Source organism: Phyllostomus hastatus, unplaced genomic scaffold (genome assembly GCF_019186645.2).
Source record: "Phyllostomus hastatus isolate PE091 unplaced genomic scaffold, TTU_PhHast_1.1 phas_contig_62, whole genome shotgun sequence".
NCBI classification, from domain to species: domain Eukaryota; kingdom Metazoa; phylum Chordata; class Mammalia; order Chiroptera; family Phyllostomidae; genus Phyllostomus; species Phyllostomus hastatus.
In genome coordinates, this window is record NW_025333921.1 from 16,385,465 (window position 1) to 16,404,722 (window position 19,258).

General features: G+C 35.9%; 1 protein-coding gene across 7 annotated transcripts in view; it reads right to left on the reverse strand.

Annotated features, from left to right (window-relative positions):
- Positions 1–16,917, reverse strand: part of MYO9A (myosin IXA) — a 234,135-nt gene extending 217,218 nt beyond the window's left edge. For all 7 annotated transcript variants that reach the window (XM_045848730.1, XM_045848731.1, XM_045848733.1 and 4 more), the window contains exons 1-3: positions 16,859–16,917; positions 6,887–7,797; positions 767–861 (exon numbers count right to left, since the gene is read on the reverse strand). In XM_045848730.1, the coding sequence (XP_045704686.1) occupies positions 767–861; positions 6,887–7,726 (935 nt within the window). In that variant the 5' untranslated portion in view covers positions 7,727–7,797; positions 16,859–16,917. The remainder of the gene's footprint in view (positions 1–766; positions 862–6,886; positions 7,798–16,858) is intronic.
- Between the last annotated feature and the right edge of the window lie 2,341 nt (positions 16,918–19,258).

Here is a 19,258-nt window from a genome sequence, read left to right on the forward strand (position 1 = left end):
GAAAAAGCAAAACTATGGAAACAATGCAAAGAATTAGTGGTTACCAAAAGTTAGTGGGTGAGAAGGGGATAAATAGGTGAAACATAGAGGATTTTTTGAGAAGTGACACTATTCCATATGATACTGTAAATAAGAAATGTATGTCTTTATATGGTTTTCAAAGCCTATAGAATACACAATATAAATAGAGCACATTAATGCAAGACATTAACAGGGGAAACTGAGGGATAGGGTGAAGAGTTAATGGAAACTCTACTTTCTACTCATTTTTGTCATGAACCTAAAACTGCTCTAAAAATAGAATCTATTAATTAAAAATAAAAGTTAAAATATATGCTGGCACAACCAGAAGACTCTGATGACAGATCGTATAGTATAACAAAATTAAATTTCTTCAGTATAATAACAGTACTATATAGGTAAATGTGGTTGTGGCTGCTTTAGAAAATATGGTAATAACAGGGTGAAATTATATGCCCAACTTATTCAAAAACAATTTTTAAGAATAAATGTATGCATAATATAGAAAGAAAGCAAATGCAGCAAATTGTTAACAATAATCTAAGTTAAAGGTAAATGTTGTATTATTCTTATAATTTTTATCACATTTAAACTCCCCCCTCCAAAAAAACAGTTGGAAAGAATAAATGTAATGCAGACACCAATGTCACTATTCTCATTAAAGAGCAAATGAACAATCTATGGTTTATAAAGGGGCAATAACAAAAATACAAAACATGCTCCAAAGCCTAACATTGCTACTTACCCAAGTACAGTGCCTGTTTCTTGGTAATTTACTTGAATAAACTTGCCAAAACGACTTGAATTGTTATTATGAGCTGTCTTTGCATTTCCAAAAGCCTGTCAAAATAAATAGTTATCATAAATTTCATATTCAAAAAATGGAAAGTCCTGCTTAGATCAGTTCAGAGATAGCATAAAAACAATTCACTTAATACTTTCAGACTCACCATAGTTTAAGTAAAAGAAAGCAACTAATAATTGAAATAAAACCAAGTAAACAGCATTTTATGCTATTCAGTAAAATAAAACTTAATTTTAAAAATTTAGTATTTTAAAATTTAGATTTAAATTTCACATTCTAGTGTTGGCAAATTTTCTTAATATATGTATATATGTATTTTTTAAACCTTGCTAAACTGGAAGAAAAAAGAGCTAGGTAAAAACTATTACATCAAAATAATTACAATTTTAGGATAGTACCAATGAAAGGAAGTTTCATTATATAAGATACTAGACTTGATTACACTTACTTAAAACTAAAATATAGTACTATTTTTAACAGACACACAGACTTCCTAAATTATTACCTAAAGTATATATTATGCAATGAAATATTATCCAGCAATAAACATGAACTACTGGTACAGATATCAACATTGCTAAGTATGAAACATTATGCCACAGGAAGAAACCAGGCACAAGAGCACATATTGTGATATAAAATTCTAGAAATGGCAAAAAAAGAATAACAGGAAACAGATCAGAGGTTGATGAGGAATATAGGTGAAGTTGAAAAATGTCTATAAATGGGCACAAAAGGGGTAATAAAAATAGAATAGCTTGACTATGAATGTGGTTAAATGGGTACACACATTTATCAAAATTTAATGAACTGTACATTTTAAGCCGGCCTGTGTGGCTCAGTTGGTTGAAGTGTCATCCCATAAACCGAAAGGTCACATGTGTGATTCCCAGTCAGGGCACATACCTACGCTGCAGTTCAGTCCCTGGTTGGGGAATATACAAGAGGCAACCAACTGATGTTTCTGTCTCGCATGGATGTTTCTCTCCCTCTCTCTGCCCCTCCCTTCCCCTCTCGCTAAATCTGAATAAGCATGTCCTGAGGTGAAAATAAAAAAAATATAATTAACTGTACATTTTAAATAGCTATATTTTAAGTTATGTCTCAGAAAAATTAATTAAAATTGAAATTTAGAAGAAAAATCCACTGTTGCAACTCATATATTTAACTACTTCATTCTCTAAGTCACACTGCTGTATTACAGAAGCCAGTCTCAAAACTTTACATATTGTATGATTCCATTTATATGACATTTTGAAAACCAAAAAGCAACAGCAAGGGAGAAAAGACAAGTAATTCCCATAAATAATGTAAATATACAGCAGGGCAGAAGGTATAAAGACAAGGAATACGGTGAGGGAGTGTCATGGGGTAGTGAACCTATTCTGTATCCAGACTGTGTATAAATGTTTATTCAAATTAATATGTTTTAAAATTCACAGAATTTTTCTGTAAGGTTATTCTTTTAATAACTATTTTTAAAAGTACATCATTAGTAAATGAAGGCCAAAAAATTACAATTTCAGATACACAAACCTGAAAATATTTATCATAAATCAACTCATACTAAAGGAAACATTAAAGAAAGTCCCTTCATATAGAAGAAAAATGATATATTCAAATATTTATCAGTGTAGGGAATGGAGAACAGCAGAAATGACAGCCACATGAATAAATCTATAAAATGTTTTTCATTACTTAAATCTCTTAAAGAGATCATTGAGAGTGAGGTCAGAGAAAATGATAAAGATCTCTGAAAATCCTTTCCCATACATAAAAGAAATAAGACTAACAAAAACTGTCAAAATCAACTGTTTTATGACTCTGGAAATTAACCAAAGGCTTAGAATAATCCTTTGTAAGGTAACATTTCATCATGGAAAATAACTGAATCTTGATAAGAAAAACAGGCATTGTGGCATTTTAAGTTAACCCAATTACCATCTCCCTCTTCCTAGCTCCTTGCAGCAGAGGGGGAAAAAACCCTACAATTACAGTTATTTTAAAAAGCAGCCTTAAAATCATTGAAAGGATCAGACCAGAGTTAAGCCAATGCCCTCTGTCCCACAGATCACTGTCATAATTTGATCTATATGGCATGTCCCTGAAAAACCTCACTCAAAGTGCTATATTTATTTGATCTGATTTGGAGACCACTCACTGAGGAAAACCTTTTCCCTCATATGTGTTTGTGAAAAACAATCAGAGATAATTGTTTAAACACTGCAACTGTCTAAAGACGGGGCAAAATGTTGATGTTGGCAGAGATTTTTTATCAGCTATTTTAAATATTTCCAGACAACTAAAGGACAGTATGATAAAGAGACCTTAACAACAGAAATATCAGTAAAGATGTAGAAATTTTTAAATTATGAAAATACTGGTGTACATTACTTTAAATGAAAAATTCCTTAGAGGGGTTAAAGGCATAAGTAGAGGAATCAGTAATGACTTCAAAAGAAAACCTCATGAATAACATGTATAAAAGGGGTTTTGAAAAGATTTAAAATATTACAGAAAATGCAGGTGTTGCACATATTAGGACAGTGCACATGCCCATGAATGTGTGCATGCTCACAAAGAATTAGGACCTTTGGTTGTCATTCACGATCTATGTAAACACGAACAAAAGGTAAGGAAGAGTTGACAACTGCCTGGTTGAGTGTTGAGGGTTATCCCAACAAGTACACAGGACAGTACAGAAAAGACAGGAACCTTATTGTTTTAGAACATTCACAGAAATCCCTATGCAATCATTATCTGACCACTAAGAGAATTTGAAAGCCACACACACACACAAAAAAAAGGATTACAGACTTTGCAGAATGATTTTAAAGTATAACCAAGCAGCAATAACAAAACAATTCCAACAAACCCTGAAAGAGGGAAAAATCATATTTCCAGAACTGCCACACTGTATAAATACCCAGTTTTTCACTCAAAAAAAATATATATATATATAAAAGATATGCAAAGAAGAAAATATGGACACAGAAAAAATAAAAAAGCAATAAACAGAAACTGTCCCTGACAAAATGTTGATGTTGGTAGAGACTTTTTATCAGCTATTTTAAATATTTCCAGACAACTAAAGGACAGTATGATAAACAGGCCTTGACAACAGAAATATCAGTAAAGAGGTAGAAACTTAAAAATTATGAAAATGCTAGTGTACATTAATTTAAATGAAAAATTCCTTAGAGGGGTTAAAGTAAAGGCATAAGTAGAGGAATCAGCAAACTTGAAGAATGATCAATTAAGATGATGCAATCTAAGAAACAGGAAAAAAAATTAAACAGAGCTTCAGAGACTTGTCTGTGCAACCACCATCAAACATATCAACATATGTATATAATAGAAACAAAAGGAGAGAACAGAGCCGAAAGGACAGAATAACTATTTGAATAGTCAAAAACTTCACAAATTTCATGAACATTAATCTATATATCCAAGAAACTCAATACACTCAAATAAACTAAAAAAGATCAGTACCTAGACAAATCATGATCAAACTGCTGAAAGACAAAAATAAATCTTATAAGGAACAAGAAGAAATACATGCCATACAAAGGATCCTCAAAAAGAATACACCTAATTTTTCAACAGAAAGATTAAGGATAAAAGACAGGGGAATTGTATATTAACAAGCACTGAGGATTAGGCAATTTGAAAACAAAAGAAAAAAAAGAATCCAATATTTTAAAATATATTTTATTGATTATGCCATTACAGTTGCACCATTTCCCCCCTTCATTCCCATCCACCCAGCACACCATTGGAGAATGGTGCTATGCACACCATATAGATGTTCTCCATTTCCAGCCAAAATGGAGGCATAGGTAGACACACTGTGCCTCCTCGCACAACCAAATTAAAGACAACAAAAATTTAGAAACAAAAAAAAAAAAAACAACAAGAACTGACAGAAAATTGAACTGTATGGAAGTCCGACAACCAAGGAGTGAGACACATTCATCCAGTCCGGTAGGAGAGGCGGAGTTGGGCAGCCATTGGAGTAGGGCAAGGGCGGAGAGGGGTCACAGCAAGCAAAAAAAAACGAAAAAAAAAAAAAAGTGGTGGCTTGCGGCCCAGAGCATAATGCAGTGGCTGACGGACCCAGGTGCGCAGGCACTAGCTAGTAGACACCATACACAGGGTCCAGTGGGCAGACCCAGTGAGGCATGCCGGGTGGCTGGTTGACTGAGCGGTCGCACATTCATATGCAGACAAACAAGGCGAAGCTGGGGAGGTACAGAGACCCCGCAGTCCAGGGACCCAGCCCAGGGAAATAAAGCCTCAAAACACCAAATGAAAACACCTGTGGGGATAAAGGCAGCAGGAGAGACTCTCAGCCTCACAGGAGACTTCATTGTAGAGACCCACAGGGTCCTAGAACATACACAAGCCCACCCACCGGGGAATCAGCACCAAAGGGGCCCACTTTGCTTGTGGGGAGCATTGGAAGGGACTGAAATCCGAGAGAGAGCAGAGCAAGCACCATTGTCCCCTCTTAGACCTCTCCATCACATACAGCAACTGGGTTGCCCTGCCCTGATGAACACCTAAGGCTCTGCACCTCATACTTAACAGGCGCGACAAGACGGGAAAAAAAAATGGCCCAAAAGGAAGGACAGATCAAAGCTCCAGAGCAAATACTTTTAAGCAATGAAGACACAGCCAACCTATCAGATGCACAGTTCAAAACACTGGTGGTCAGGATGCTCACAGAATTGGTTGATTTTGGTCCCAAATTAGATGAAAAAATGAAAGCTACACTAAGTGAAATGAAGGAAACTGCACAGGGAACCAATAGTGATGGAATGAAAGGTGGGTCTTACATCAATGGAGTGGACCAGAAGGAAGAAAAAAACATACAATCAGAAAAGAATGAAAAAATAAGAATTCAAAAAATGAGAGGCTTAGGAACCTCCAGGACATCTTTAAACAATCCGACATCCAAATTATAGGGGTACCAGAAGGAGAAGAGGAAGAGCAACAAGTGGAAAACTTATTTGAACAAATAATAAAAGAGAACTTCCCCAATCTGGCAAAGGAAATAAACTTCTAGGAAGTCCAGGAAGCTCAGAGAGTCCCAAAGAAGTTGGACCTGAGGAGGAACACACCAAGGCACATCACAACTGCATTACCCAAGATTGAAGATAAGGAGAGAATCTTAAAAGCAGCAAGACAAAGGGAGAGAGTTACCTACAAAGGAGCTCCCATCAGACTGTCAGCTGATTTCTCAAAAGAGGCCTTACAGGCAAGAACGGGCTAGAAAGAAGTATTCCAAGTCATGAAAGGCAAGGACCTACATCCAAGATTGCTCTATCCAGCAAAGCTCTCATTTAGAATGGAAGGGCAGATAAAGTGCTTCTCAAATAAGGTCAAGTTAAAGGAGTTCACCATCACCAAGCCCTTATTATATGAAATGTTAAAGGGACTTATCTAAGAAAAAGAAGATAGAAAACATGTACAGTAAAATGACAGAAAACTCACAATTATTAACAACCACACCTAAAAAAACAAACTAAGCAAACAATGAGAACAGGAACAGAACCACAGAAATGGAGATCACATGGAGGGTTAGCAACAGGAGAGTGGGAGGGGGAAAGAAGGGGAAAAGGTACAGAGAATAAGTAGCATAGATGTAGAAAAGAGACGGGGGAGGGCAAGATCAGTATGGGAAATGTAGAAGCTAAAGAACTTATAAGTATGACATATGGACATGAACTAAAGGGGGGGCATGTGGGTGGGAGAGGGTTTGCAGGGTGGAGGGGAATGAAGAGGGGAAATGGACAACTGTAATAGCATAATGAATAAAATATATTTTAAAAAAAACACAATCTTGAGAAAGAAGAAGATGAAGACTCCGCATGGCTTAGAAAAAAATATCGCCACTATCACACTCTTCAATCTTCCACACTGCCTTTTTTTGCTGTTCCATCTTCCAGTTTTCCTTGCTAATTATACTTCTATTTAGTTTCACTTCATTTCCTCACATTTACCACTTTTTAAAAAATGTTTTAAAGACATGTTTAGAAGAAAAGTATTTCTACATACCTCAAGTACTGGTCCAGCTCCAAGAATAATTTGTTCCACTCCACTGGCAAATCCTTTCTGACTGAGAGCAGTAAGGTGGTGAATAAGAAAGTTTGTGCTTTGAGTCTTGCCGGAACCACTCTCTCCTGAAATCACAATGCACTGATTCTTTTTTCGCTGAAGCATGGTGTGATAAGCTACATCAGCCACAGCATAAATGTGAGGCTCAAGCTTTCCTAACTGGTGGTTATCATACATTTTGACATATTTGGGGTTATAAATAGGAAGAAACTTGAATGGGTTAATAACTATTAGAATACTGCCAACATAGGTATAAATTTTTTCATGCTTAAAGCGATTTCGTAGGTTTTCTAAGAGAGTTTTCTCATTCAAATCAGGTAAGCTACATAAATCATCAAAGTCTTTCTGTTGAGGCTGTGGAAGAAAACCCCTTTCCATCATCCTGCGACGTTCTTCTGTTACCCGTAGCCATGACTGAAGACTACCATAATGGATTGATCCATCAAGGTTTTTTTCTCTCAGAAGAAAGCGGTAGTCCTCTCCACTTAGGCGATTTTCCAGAGCCATTCGGGGCCACAACATCATTCGTTGAACTGGACAGTCTGTTGGATTGAGTATCCATTCTTCTCCACCAAATTCTTTTACCTCTGCTAGAACATAACATTTTGTTTTGTCAAGATGAAGTCTGTTTATAAGAGAGTCAATCACCTCAGCAGCTGTGGAATTTTTTCTGGCAGGAATTGGACAGTAGATTGTCCCTTCTGAGATTGTCCCAGGATATATATGTAATGTATGTTCATTATCCTCAAAGCGTCGTCTTCCTCCATCATTTATATTCATATTGGATCTTGTCCCATCAGCATGAATACTGCATGTTCAAGACTGTCCACACCATTTTCATGGCAAAAGAACTGTAACGTAAAATATGTGAAACACTTAGAAGTCATATTACATAATCACTGCTTTCTGATGCTCAACAAAGTCATAATAATTGTGTTGATTACATCTTGCAGAACATAAAATCCTAAATCTCAGTATGGAAAGTTTTTTTTTAAGATCTACTTGGTTTTATTAAGTCATTCATGAATTAGGCAGCATCCCATCTAGCAACCAGAAGGGTGCTCAGGAGGAACGATCTTGAAATGGTCTCACTGAGACCACATGTTATTTTATTACCCAAAGGTAAGCACTTTCTGAAACAGTAACTTGTCAAAAATTGTTTTAATGTTTTACTATATTAATAATTCCAAGGAGTACAAATAAAAATTATTTTAGCTTCTACTATTGCAAATGTTTCTAAGATACCTGAGATTAGAATCGGGTTCTTTCTTTACATTGGAAGAGCCTCTCTGAAGACTAAAATGGACAGAATAATCACACTAATCTAATCATCTTGCACTGAAAAGTTCTTATGAATAACACAAAAACAGCAAAAACTGCCACTGATGGAGCAAAACTTAAGAGAAATTAAAACAGCAAGATGACATCAGTGAGAAATTAAACTATTTTAACTAACCGAGACATGACAAAAATCTGCTTGCTATAGCAGAGATGTAATTTGAAGGACTTCTATACTCTTGACTCTCCACCTTCCCAAAGGCAGAGAGGTGAAGGGGACAACAAAAACATCCTGCCCCTGGCGTGCCAAACAAAACTGATGAAAGTATACAATTAGATACCATTACAAATTTTATTCAATCTTACCTTTTCCTTTAATACTACATTTTTTTATCTAACCCGATTTCATTCCTTACAAGTATTCTGCATATGCTTCCAACCTTCTCATATATCACACCTCTAGAAAAATGAATTCAACTTTGATACCTAAGGAAATAGTGATTTCCTTTAAATGACTCTCCAACTCAAAATGCATTCCTCTTTTCATTTCATCTGTTATTCCATTTGTGTCTACACAGAGAATATGTGCCACATCCTTTCCAGAACTCATAAAATCCATTTCTTAATATTTCCATCAGTAACTAGTCCCATCAAAAACCACTTTCATGTATTACCAATCACTTTTAACATATTTCACCTTTTTTAAAAGATTTTATTTATTTATTTTTAGAGAGGAAAGGAAGGGAGAGAGAGAGAGAAGCATCAATGTGCGGTTGCTGGGGGTTATGGCCTGCAACCCAGGCATGTACCCTGGCTGGGAATCGAACCTGCGACATTTTGGTTCACAGCCCGCGCTCAATCCACTGAGCTATGCCAGCCGGGATATTTCGTCTTTTAACACATAAAGATGCTGTTATTTTTTTTAAGTACCTTCAGTTACTTCTCTCTCATACTCCTACATACTTGTAAAAGTCCTCTAATTAATTAAAAGTCCTCTAATTTAGATGATCTTTCAAATGCAGAGAATATTATAGAACATATTAAAAGTAGCCACATATCTACTCAATTTCCACATTTGCAAATTGCTCTAATTGCTCCAGATTATTAATAAATACACTATTAAAGATACAGTCACAAGCCCTGGCTGGCGTAGCTCAGGTGATTGAGCACAGGCTGCAAACCAAAATATCGCAGGTTCGATTCCCAGCCAGGGTACATGCCTCGGTAGCAGGTCACGGCCCCTAAGCAACCGCACATTGATGTTTCTCTCTCTATCTCCCTCCCTTCCCTCTCTAAAAAAAAAAGATACAATTACAGTTCCTTCCTTTGCTCTGCAGAAGCAACCACTATCCTGAGGTTGGTATTATTCACATATTTTTTTTTATACTTTGAAAACATAAATTATAGATAGTACTGTTTCAGATTTAGAGGTTTAAAAAAAATGGTGTCATACCAAATAGTCTGTATCTCACTTTAAATAATGCATTTTTTTATTTATAAATGTTGATACATGTAAAGTCCACTAATTGTCAAATAATGAGCCACTGTATATAGGTTCATTAACTGTAGCAAAGTTCGACTCTGGTGGGGGTTGTTGATAATGCGGGAGGCTACGCATGTGTACAGGCAGATGGGATATATGGGAAATCTCTGTGCTTTCTGATCAATTACATTGTCAACCTAAAACTGCCCTAAAAATAAAGTTTTTAAATCCCATTATATGATTATGTCACAATTTATCACTCTTTCTAGTGAACACTTAGAAGATTTCCAATATTACACTATTAAAACTATGTTGTCATTCTCATACATGTCTCTTCATGTGCCTTTGACAAACTTTCTCTGGGCTTCATACCTAAAAGCAGAACTACTGGGTTTTAAGCATCTTCAACTTTACTAGATATTAAAAAAAACATTCTCCAAAATGTATCAACTATTTCACAGCCAGCATAGAAAGAACTCAGGATTCTCTGCCCCCTTACTAGTAAAAGTATTGTCAGACTTAAGTTTCTGCCAAGATAGTAAGTGTAAAAGGCTATCTCATTACTTTAGTTTACATTTCCCTCATTACTAGTGTAGATGGATAATACTTAGCCTATCACTTGCCATTTGGGCTCTGTTGGTTTTCCACTAGTTTGAATGAGTTCTCCATATATCCTGAATATCAGACACTTTTCAGTTGCAAGTGTGACAAATATCTCCTATCTGTTTTGTTTCCTTTTCTTGTAGAGAAGTTTCTATTTTTAATGGTCAACTCTATCTTTTCTTTACAGGTATGACTTCTTTTTTAATAAACAACATTAACAATTACAGTCATTTGTTAATTGAACCATTCTTTTCATTTTTTCTAAGTGATTCATATGGATTATTTAATCCTCACAATTCCTCCAGGGTTGTTTTTATCATCGTCATCATCATCATTTTACAAATGAGAAAACACAGAAAGATGACATAATTTGCTCAACATCATAAATAGAATGTGATAAAGTTGAGATTTGAATCCTTCAGTCTGACTCAAAAGCCTACCTAATGTGATCTCCTTGTATAGTTTTTAAAAATCCTTCCTTATCCTAAAAACATAGTTATTATCCTGTATTTTCTTATAAAAAGCCTATGTTTTACTTTTCTCATTTAGGTCTCTAATCCAGACAGAATTTATTTTCATGTATGGCATGAGACATAGCACTTAATTATTTTCACATCAATTCAGATTAGTAACTAGACCAGTACCACAATGAAGGATCTAACATTTCCCCGCCAATTTATATTAATGTGCCATTTCTGTCATGAGGCAAAGTCCAAAAAATATCAGTCTACTCTGGTTCTGCATTCTGTTTTGCAGAGTCTATGTGTCCACTATATAACTTAATTATTATAGCTATATAATAAGTTTTGAAATCCAGAGGGCAAGTTGCCTCTATTTGTTCTTCTTTACTGTTACTTTCACTATTTACTCTGCCATAACAATTTTAAAAGCAACATGTAGTGTCGCAGGTTCGATTCCCAGTCAAGGTACATGCCTGGGTTGCAGGCCATGACCCCCAGCAACCGCACATTGATGTTTCTCTCTCTCTCTCTTTCTCCCTCCCCTCTCTAAAAAATAAATAAATAAATAAATACAATCTTTTTTTTTAAAAAGCAACATGTGAATTACCATGAAAAAACCATTTGGCAGTTTGATACTGCATTGATTTTTTTTTAGGTTAATATTAGAAAAAAACAGACATCCTACTGACTTCCCATTCATGAACACGATGTTATTTTTTTGAATTATACTATTTTTCACTTCTGAGGTTTCTGCCATTTTCATATCTACCTGATCTTTTTTTCTCCCTATTTAAATTCCATACTTGTTTTAATTTAAGAAATATTACTTATTCACTCATCTCCTTGAAAATCCTAAATATACAATTTGATATTTTCCAAGCTAATATTTTAACGTCATCTAGAGTAAACTATTCTTCTGACTGTTGATTTTATTTTGTATCTCTCTCAGCATTAGATAGCTTAATTTGTTTGAGAATTCAGCTTTACAGGAACACTTTTTAATAGAAGAATTTTTGTCTTTCATACATTTACCAAGAACCCGCTATTTACTACTTTTAAAAAACACAATTACAGTATCATTAATTGCATCTTCAAAAATTAACAATTTTTAATATTCCTAGTCAGTGTTCAATTTCCCCAGTTATTTCATAAATATTTTTCTTAGTTAGTCCATTCAAATCAGATCTGTCCTGAAGTAATAACAGTAAGGATATGGTCTGAGCTGGCAGGTCCCTAGTTGTAAAGCTATGTTTGTGTTCTCCTAAGTCCCTAGGTATATGGCTTCATATAAACAGTGGCCTCTGGTGCCAGTCAGCAGCAAAGCTACTCCTTCCAGTCAAGGAAGCTGTGCCCTGCAATACTCCAGAAGATGCACTGCAAAACTACCATCTGAGCTCTAAGGGTGTACGATATGACAGCCCTAGCACTAAATTCAGGGAATATCTTTTTCAATAGAGGAGTCTACCGATCCTAGCCCATGGTTTTCAACAATGAGACCAAATGCAATAAAAGCACATCTCCATTTGCCACAAAGAAGACAAAACCTCAGCTGCTTTCACCTGCAGGCTCCCAGCCATAGCCCCACTCACTGCTTTGCATTCTATTCCCTTTCTGAAACATAAAAATGTTTATTTTTTATGAGCTCCATTTATATCCATTTGGTTTTCTCTTTTTGTTACTTTATCAATTTTTGCTTTGTGTTTGGAAAAAAGGGTTACCTCAAAATATCACTCAGAAATACATCCTGATAGCAAGCCACAAGTGTTTATCAAAATCACGTGGGAAACATTTTTAAAATATACATTTCTAGGTCCAATGTTTCTGAGGTTGGGAAATCTAGACAATTCTGCTGTTGCTCATCCAGAGCACAGTATTTGGGAATCATTGGTCCATTTCTCCACTCCATTACCACTCTTCCCACATAGCAAGCTATTGCCAATGTCCTTTGAAAATACCATCAATTACCATAGAGTTGCCAAATCCATAAGCCTCTTCTTAATCCTCATCCTAACACACCACACTACAGTATTTAATTAAAGTGGACATCTCCTCATTCTTGAAATTGCCCTCATATCACAGTTATTTTTCTTGTTAATATTCCTGGTAGACTTATTCTTTCTGATTCACTCTTCACAACTCATTCACAACTCCTTTTCCAATACCTCACTTTAAAAATAAAAATACTCTTCCAGTTTCTGGGCTCAACCCAGTGCTCTTCTATCTGAATTATTTTACCTAGTCCTTTATCTATAATTATAGTTACCCATTATCTACAGATATTCTGCATTACAATGGCAGAACTGAGTAGCTGTGACAGAGACCGTATGTTTCACAGAGTCAAAAATATTTACCATGTAGCTTTAAAAGTTTGCCAACCCCTATTCCAGGGTAACCACTAAAAAATAGAAAAAAAAAAAGTATAATTTCCCAATAGAGTGAACAAGTAATGTGGTAAAAAATAATCAATTCAAAAAACAAAGCAAGAAAGTTGAGGGTTAGAACAGATAGAACAAGTGAAAAGCAAACAAAATATTATGTTACTATATTAAGTGTAAATGTTCCTGTTAAAAGACAAAGATTGTCAGACTAGGTTTTTAACATCTATATGCTGTTTTCAATAGACACGCATCTGTTAATATAAGGAAACAGAATCAGAAAGAAAAAAAAGAGAAGATATACCCTGTAAATTCTAGCCAAAAGAAAAGTCAGTATAATCCAAAATAACATCAAGCAAAATAGAAAAAGAAAATTGAGTTAAATATCTATTAGATCCCTTTTAGCTCTTATGTACTATAATTCTAGGTTTAGACCTGAGACAAAGGTCTCTGTATATCACTGGTGACACCCTGAAAAGTAGGAAACAGAAAAATACTATAAATTAAGGAAAGTGATAACTGGCAAGTAAGTAGACTACCAGGTATTGAGTAAATATTCTATAAATGAAAGAGACACATGAATAAAATGTTAAGGGTTTGGGAACATATCTTTAGGGCTATAAACAGAATCAAGCATAGAAGCAGATACTGAAAACTTAAGAAAGGAAAGGTCTAACTTATAACCCAAGGTTGTTTGGTAAGCAAGACTAAATGAGATTGAGGTCAAAAGTAGACAAGCCCTGACCAGTATTGCTCAGTTGATTGGAGTGTCACCCCGTAGACCAAAGGGCTGCAAGTTCAATTCCCAGTCAGGGCACATACCCAGATTGCAGGTTCAATCCCCAGTCAGGGCAAATATAAGAAGGCTACCAATCAAGTTTCTCTCTCACATTGATGTTTCTTTCTCTCTTCCCCCCATCCCCTGCTTCCTCTCTCTAAAAAGTGATGAAAAAAACAAAAAGTCCTCAAATAAAGATTAAAAAAAAAAGTAGACAGGTACCTTTCACTATCTCTTCTTGTGGAAAAAAATAATGGGTTGAAAAACAGTTTTGCAGGTCAGATGTGACAGGAGTACATATCAGCTGATAAGCACTAGATATGATATAAGAGCTCCCTTTTACATGTGGTATGTCAAAGCCAAAGGAGCAGAGAGAAAAAACATTTTGTAGTATTTCAACTAAAGAAAAGGTGATGGAAGAAATAAGTTACCATATGACACACTGTAGCACAGGTACATGAACAACTATCAATTTAGTCTGCCCAGTAGGTAATCTATACCTTCTGTGTTTTCCTTTGAAGGACTATTTCTCCTCCCTTGTTATTTGTATTAAACTCATGCCTCAGTTAGGGTAGAAGGGTCATATTAGTTGTGACCCAGGCCTAGTCAGTTTATTCCATTCCCCCTAGCAATGGTGGTGCTCACTATACTGGAACTTTACTGCAACTATTAAGAAAGAAATTTTTTTTCTAGTAGAGCTGCTAATCTAAAAACATGCACATCTGTCACCCCACTCCATGCACAGTTTCATTTTCTGAGATTTTAGTTACCACAGTCAACCACTGCCCAAAACTATTAAATGGAAAATTCAAAAGTAAATAATTCTAAAGTTTTAAATTGTGTGTCATTCTGAGTAATGTGATGAAAGTTTATACCATCCCAGTCCGTCTGGCCCAGGTCATGAATCATCCTTTTGTCCAGTGTATTCCCGCTCCATAAGCTACTCAATCATTAGTCACTTAGTAGCTCATGACTCAATTACCCAGGATCACCCAAAGCAGATAATACTTTTTCTGATATAAAGTCAAAAAAGCCTAACATTATGTCACAATTCCTAAATTATTCACCTCAATTCATCTCATCATATAGGCAATATATCATCTTACATCATCATACGAAGGGTGACCCAAGTGGTTACAGGCATCCACTGGGGGGTCCTAAAACATACACCCCATGGGTAAGGGGGAACTACTGTAAACTTAGAGTTGTTGGCAGCTATCTTCCCTGAATGCATTTAAAAAGCTTCTCTGCTGTAAAAGAGAATGAACACATGGCAAAACCTTTCAAAACTGTTTGAGCCACTGAGAACAGCTATGCCTCAAATACACTCAACCACTGAACTTCCTTATTAAATGTACCAAACAATTCCCTTTTATGCCCTGAGCCACTGTGAGTTTGGTTTCTGTCCTCTGCAATCAAAAGAACCCACTATAGCCCTGGCTAATGTGGCTCAGTGGATTGAGTGCCGCCTGCCTGAGAACCAAAGGCTCTCTAGTTCAATTCCCAGTCAGGGCACGTGCCTGGGTTGTGGGTCTGGTTCCCAGCAGAGGGCAAGTGAGAGGCAACCACTCATTGATGCTTCTCTCCCTCTCTTTCTCCCTCCCCTCCCCTGTCTAGAAATAAATAAAGTCTTAAAAAAAAAAAAAAAAAGAACCCACTACAATAGGTAGCATTTCAGCACCATACCCTTTGAGAATATAGATATCCTTTGTTATCCAAATTTCTGGTATTAAAAAATCTCACTCTAAACTCAGGAACCAAATATATTTGAATAAACTTGTACATACTTTCTTCATTATCATGCTATTTGCTATCCAAACATGAAAATTCAAACAGATTCAAATAAGGCAGTACCTCCAAGACATCCAAATTCACTATTTAAACTAAAGAATTAAACAGAGTTGAATAGTGAAGAATACTTATAATGCCAACTAGGAAGAAATGTGGCAAGGGATGTGCAATATAATGCCAAATGAAAAACCACAAAATACAAAATGGTGGGTGTGTGTGTGTGTGCGTGCGTGCGTGTGTGTATATAGGCAAAAATATTAGGCTTTTGAGAAATCTTCAAAATTTCCTTTTATAGTTTTCACCAAAAATAAGTTTGAAGTGCATTACCTCATTTGAGTTGAACAGCAACTCTCTAAGAGAGGGAACATTACCTTTCCAGTCAGAATATTAAGGCTTACAGAACAAAAAAAAATCTATGAAATTTGTGATAAAAGGTGGCATTTCAAATCAACAGGGAGAAGGAAATTATTCAATAATAATATGGCAATAAATGTGAAAACAAAACTATGCATACAAAGAATTAGCACATTACTGGCACTTACATAATAATCAGACATTCCTGAAGCTTTTATAAAGAAAATTATTCTTTTTATTCTCTATCCCAAAGTAGTTATTTCAAAAGTATATGTTAACAGAAGGAAACAATGTGGTGGACAGTTGCTGTGGTCAGTAGGGTGTGGTTCAGAATAGGTCAGCTTATGATGTTATTCACTGGACTAAGTTAGAAGAGACTAATTATAGAGGAAAACTATGGTGAAGAAAGAAAACAAAGTTGGAAATTACAGTTTCCTTTAAATTAGAAATTCAGTTAAAAGGATGAAACAATGTCCATCTATGGAAAACAACAGTGATTTCATTATAGCTATAAATTTCATGGGGAGAGAGCTATTAAACATTTTGAACTTATTTTACAAAACAACTCTGGGAAAGTGGTGTTCAAGAGCTAATATTCACATTTCTTCGCTATTTTAATACTTACAATTTAAATGTTCTACAAATAAATATAGTTATTAACATAATAACATATAATCACGTATACAAATATATATGCAACTTATTGCCCTAGCCAGTGTGGTTCAGTTGGTTGGAGTGCCATCCCATAACCAAAAGGTTGTGGGTTCAATTCCCAGTCAGGGCACATACCTAGATTGCAGGTTCAGTCCCCAGTTCAGGCATGTACGGGAGGCAACCAATCGGTACTTCTCTCTTGAATCAATGCTTCTCTTTCTCCCTTTCTCTCTCTCTCTGAAAAGCAATGAAAAAATTATCCTCCGGTGAGAATTAAAAAAAAATTTTTTAAGTATGTGCAACTTACATATGTAAATATTTATATTTTTAAACACTACAAATTGTGTGTTTTGCAATGACTGTTTTTCAAAAGTCCCCAAATAGTCTTACAAACCCATTTCCTCCTCTTCTAGGCACACAGCTAGACTATATTTTCCAAGCTTCCTTGCACTTAAGTTACATGTGATCATGTAACCAAGTCCTAAGCCAATAATATTTGCACAGGGGTGATGAACAACCCTTTCAGGCTGAGCCAGTAAAAACCCCTAAAAAGGGAACTGCTATTCCTTCTCTGTTGAAACAATGGATAGGATCCAAGGGAAAGCTCTAAAGTCCTAAGGAATACAGAGCCACTAGATGGAAGGACCCTGGGCCCAAAACGACCACATAAAGAAGAACACCTACCCATCATCTACTTCCAGTCACTTACTTTGGACTGTCAAGTAAATAAGAAATAAAATTTTATTGTGCAGCACTATTGATATTTGGGAGTTGTTTAATTACAGCAGTTAGTCCACGCTGACTAATGCTTTACTATAAAATTTTCCCATCCACTCCCCTTAAGAAATTCTATAAGGACACTCTCCTTATATTCAATCCATCAAAAATAATAATTGGTCTGCCCTTAAAATATATCCTGAATCTAGCCCTTTTTTTAATCATTCCCATCTCTACCACTGTTCTCTCATCTGAATTAGTGAAAGAATGTGATATTCCTTGCTTCTATCATGGCTCCACTACAGGCAGAGTCAGCCTTTTAACAGTAAATCAAAACACGTCACAACCTTCAGCTGCTCTCCGCAACACAAATACCATATTTTTCAGACCATAAGCGGCACCTAGGTTTTAGAGGAGGAAAATAGGAAAAAAATTTTGAAGCAAAAAATGTAAAATATTTAGTAACATAAAAAACAATATATCACTAATGTAAATGTAAACAGAACTCAACAGCAGTATTAACAACCATTATTACTGACTTTAAGTACAGAAACTCCTCTAATTATCAGGGGACCCCAAGAACTCCTCGTCACTACTGTCCACATTTATGAAGCTCAGTTCCTCAGAATCACTAGTATCACTATCTTCACTCTGTTCATAGAGGATGTCATCTTCAGAGCTGTCGAAGGCATTGCTGATGCCACATTTTTTGAAGGACCCCACAACGGTTTCATCCTTAACTGACTGCCATGAGGTTCTCACCCACTCATGAACCTGGGTAATAGTGAGCCTCTTCATTCGTCCAGTTGGTATCAGATCATGGTTTCCAGCAGCCATCCATTTGTTCCACTCTTCTCTCATGAGAACTTTAAATGGCTTGTTGATGGAAACACCCAAAGGTTGCAACTGGCTGATAAGCCCCCAGGAATTATGGCTAGATGGGTTTTCTCTTCTTTAAATCTCTTTTTTGTGGCTTCAGTGATATGTCCCCTAAATTGATCAAGCACTAATAGAGCAAGTTTTTTCAGAAGTCCTCCAGGACATTTGGACCACACTTTTTCTATCCATATCTTCATGCCATTTTCGTCCATCCATCCTTTGTCATGAATATGAACAATAACTCCTCTTGGGATTGCCTCTTTTAGCATGTTTTTCTCTTAAAAATCAGCATTGGTGGCAGTTTGGTGCCATCTGCACAGCAGGACAACACAACCATGTACTGGGTTTTATCATACCCTCAGGTTTTCATGATTAAGGTTTTGGTGCCTTTCATATCAACAGTCTTGTTTGATGGAACATCAAAGGTTAACAGGACGTCATCCATGTTCCCAATCTGGCTTATTTCAAATCCAGTTTTCTTTCTTGCATCCAGTACAAATTTGTGAAAAGACACAATCTTGGATTCATATTCTATAGGCATTTTTCGTGTGTGCAATCCTAGTTTTGGTGCACATAGCAAGGCTACATCTCTTCATAAATCTGTGGCACCATGATGGTGATCCAGTGAAGTCCTCAATGCCTCTCTCTGCAGCAAGATGTTTGTCTTCACATATGATCATTTTTGTAGATACTGAAAAGCCATTGTTCCTGTGATGTGTGATCCACTCTTTCATATCCACTTCTAACTGTGGCCATTTTGCAGCATACCCACAAAAACGTTGCTTTGTTTTGTCCACTTTTTGCCGTTGTTTCCTCCATTCCATATCATTTTTTCAATTGGAGGTGGCCCCAAGTATCTCTCTGCTGCTCTGTTCCCGTGTTCTTGGGCGTACTTAACTACCTCCAGTTTAAAAGTGATTTTATATGAAATCCTTTTCT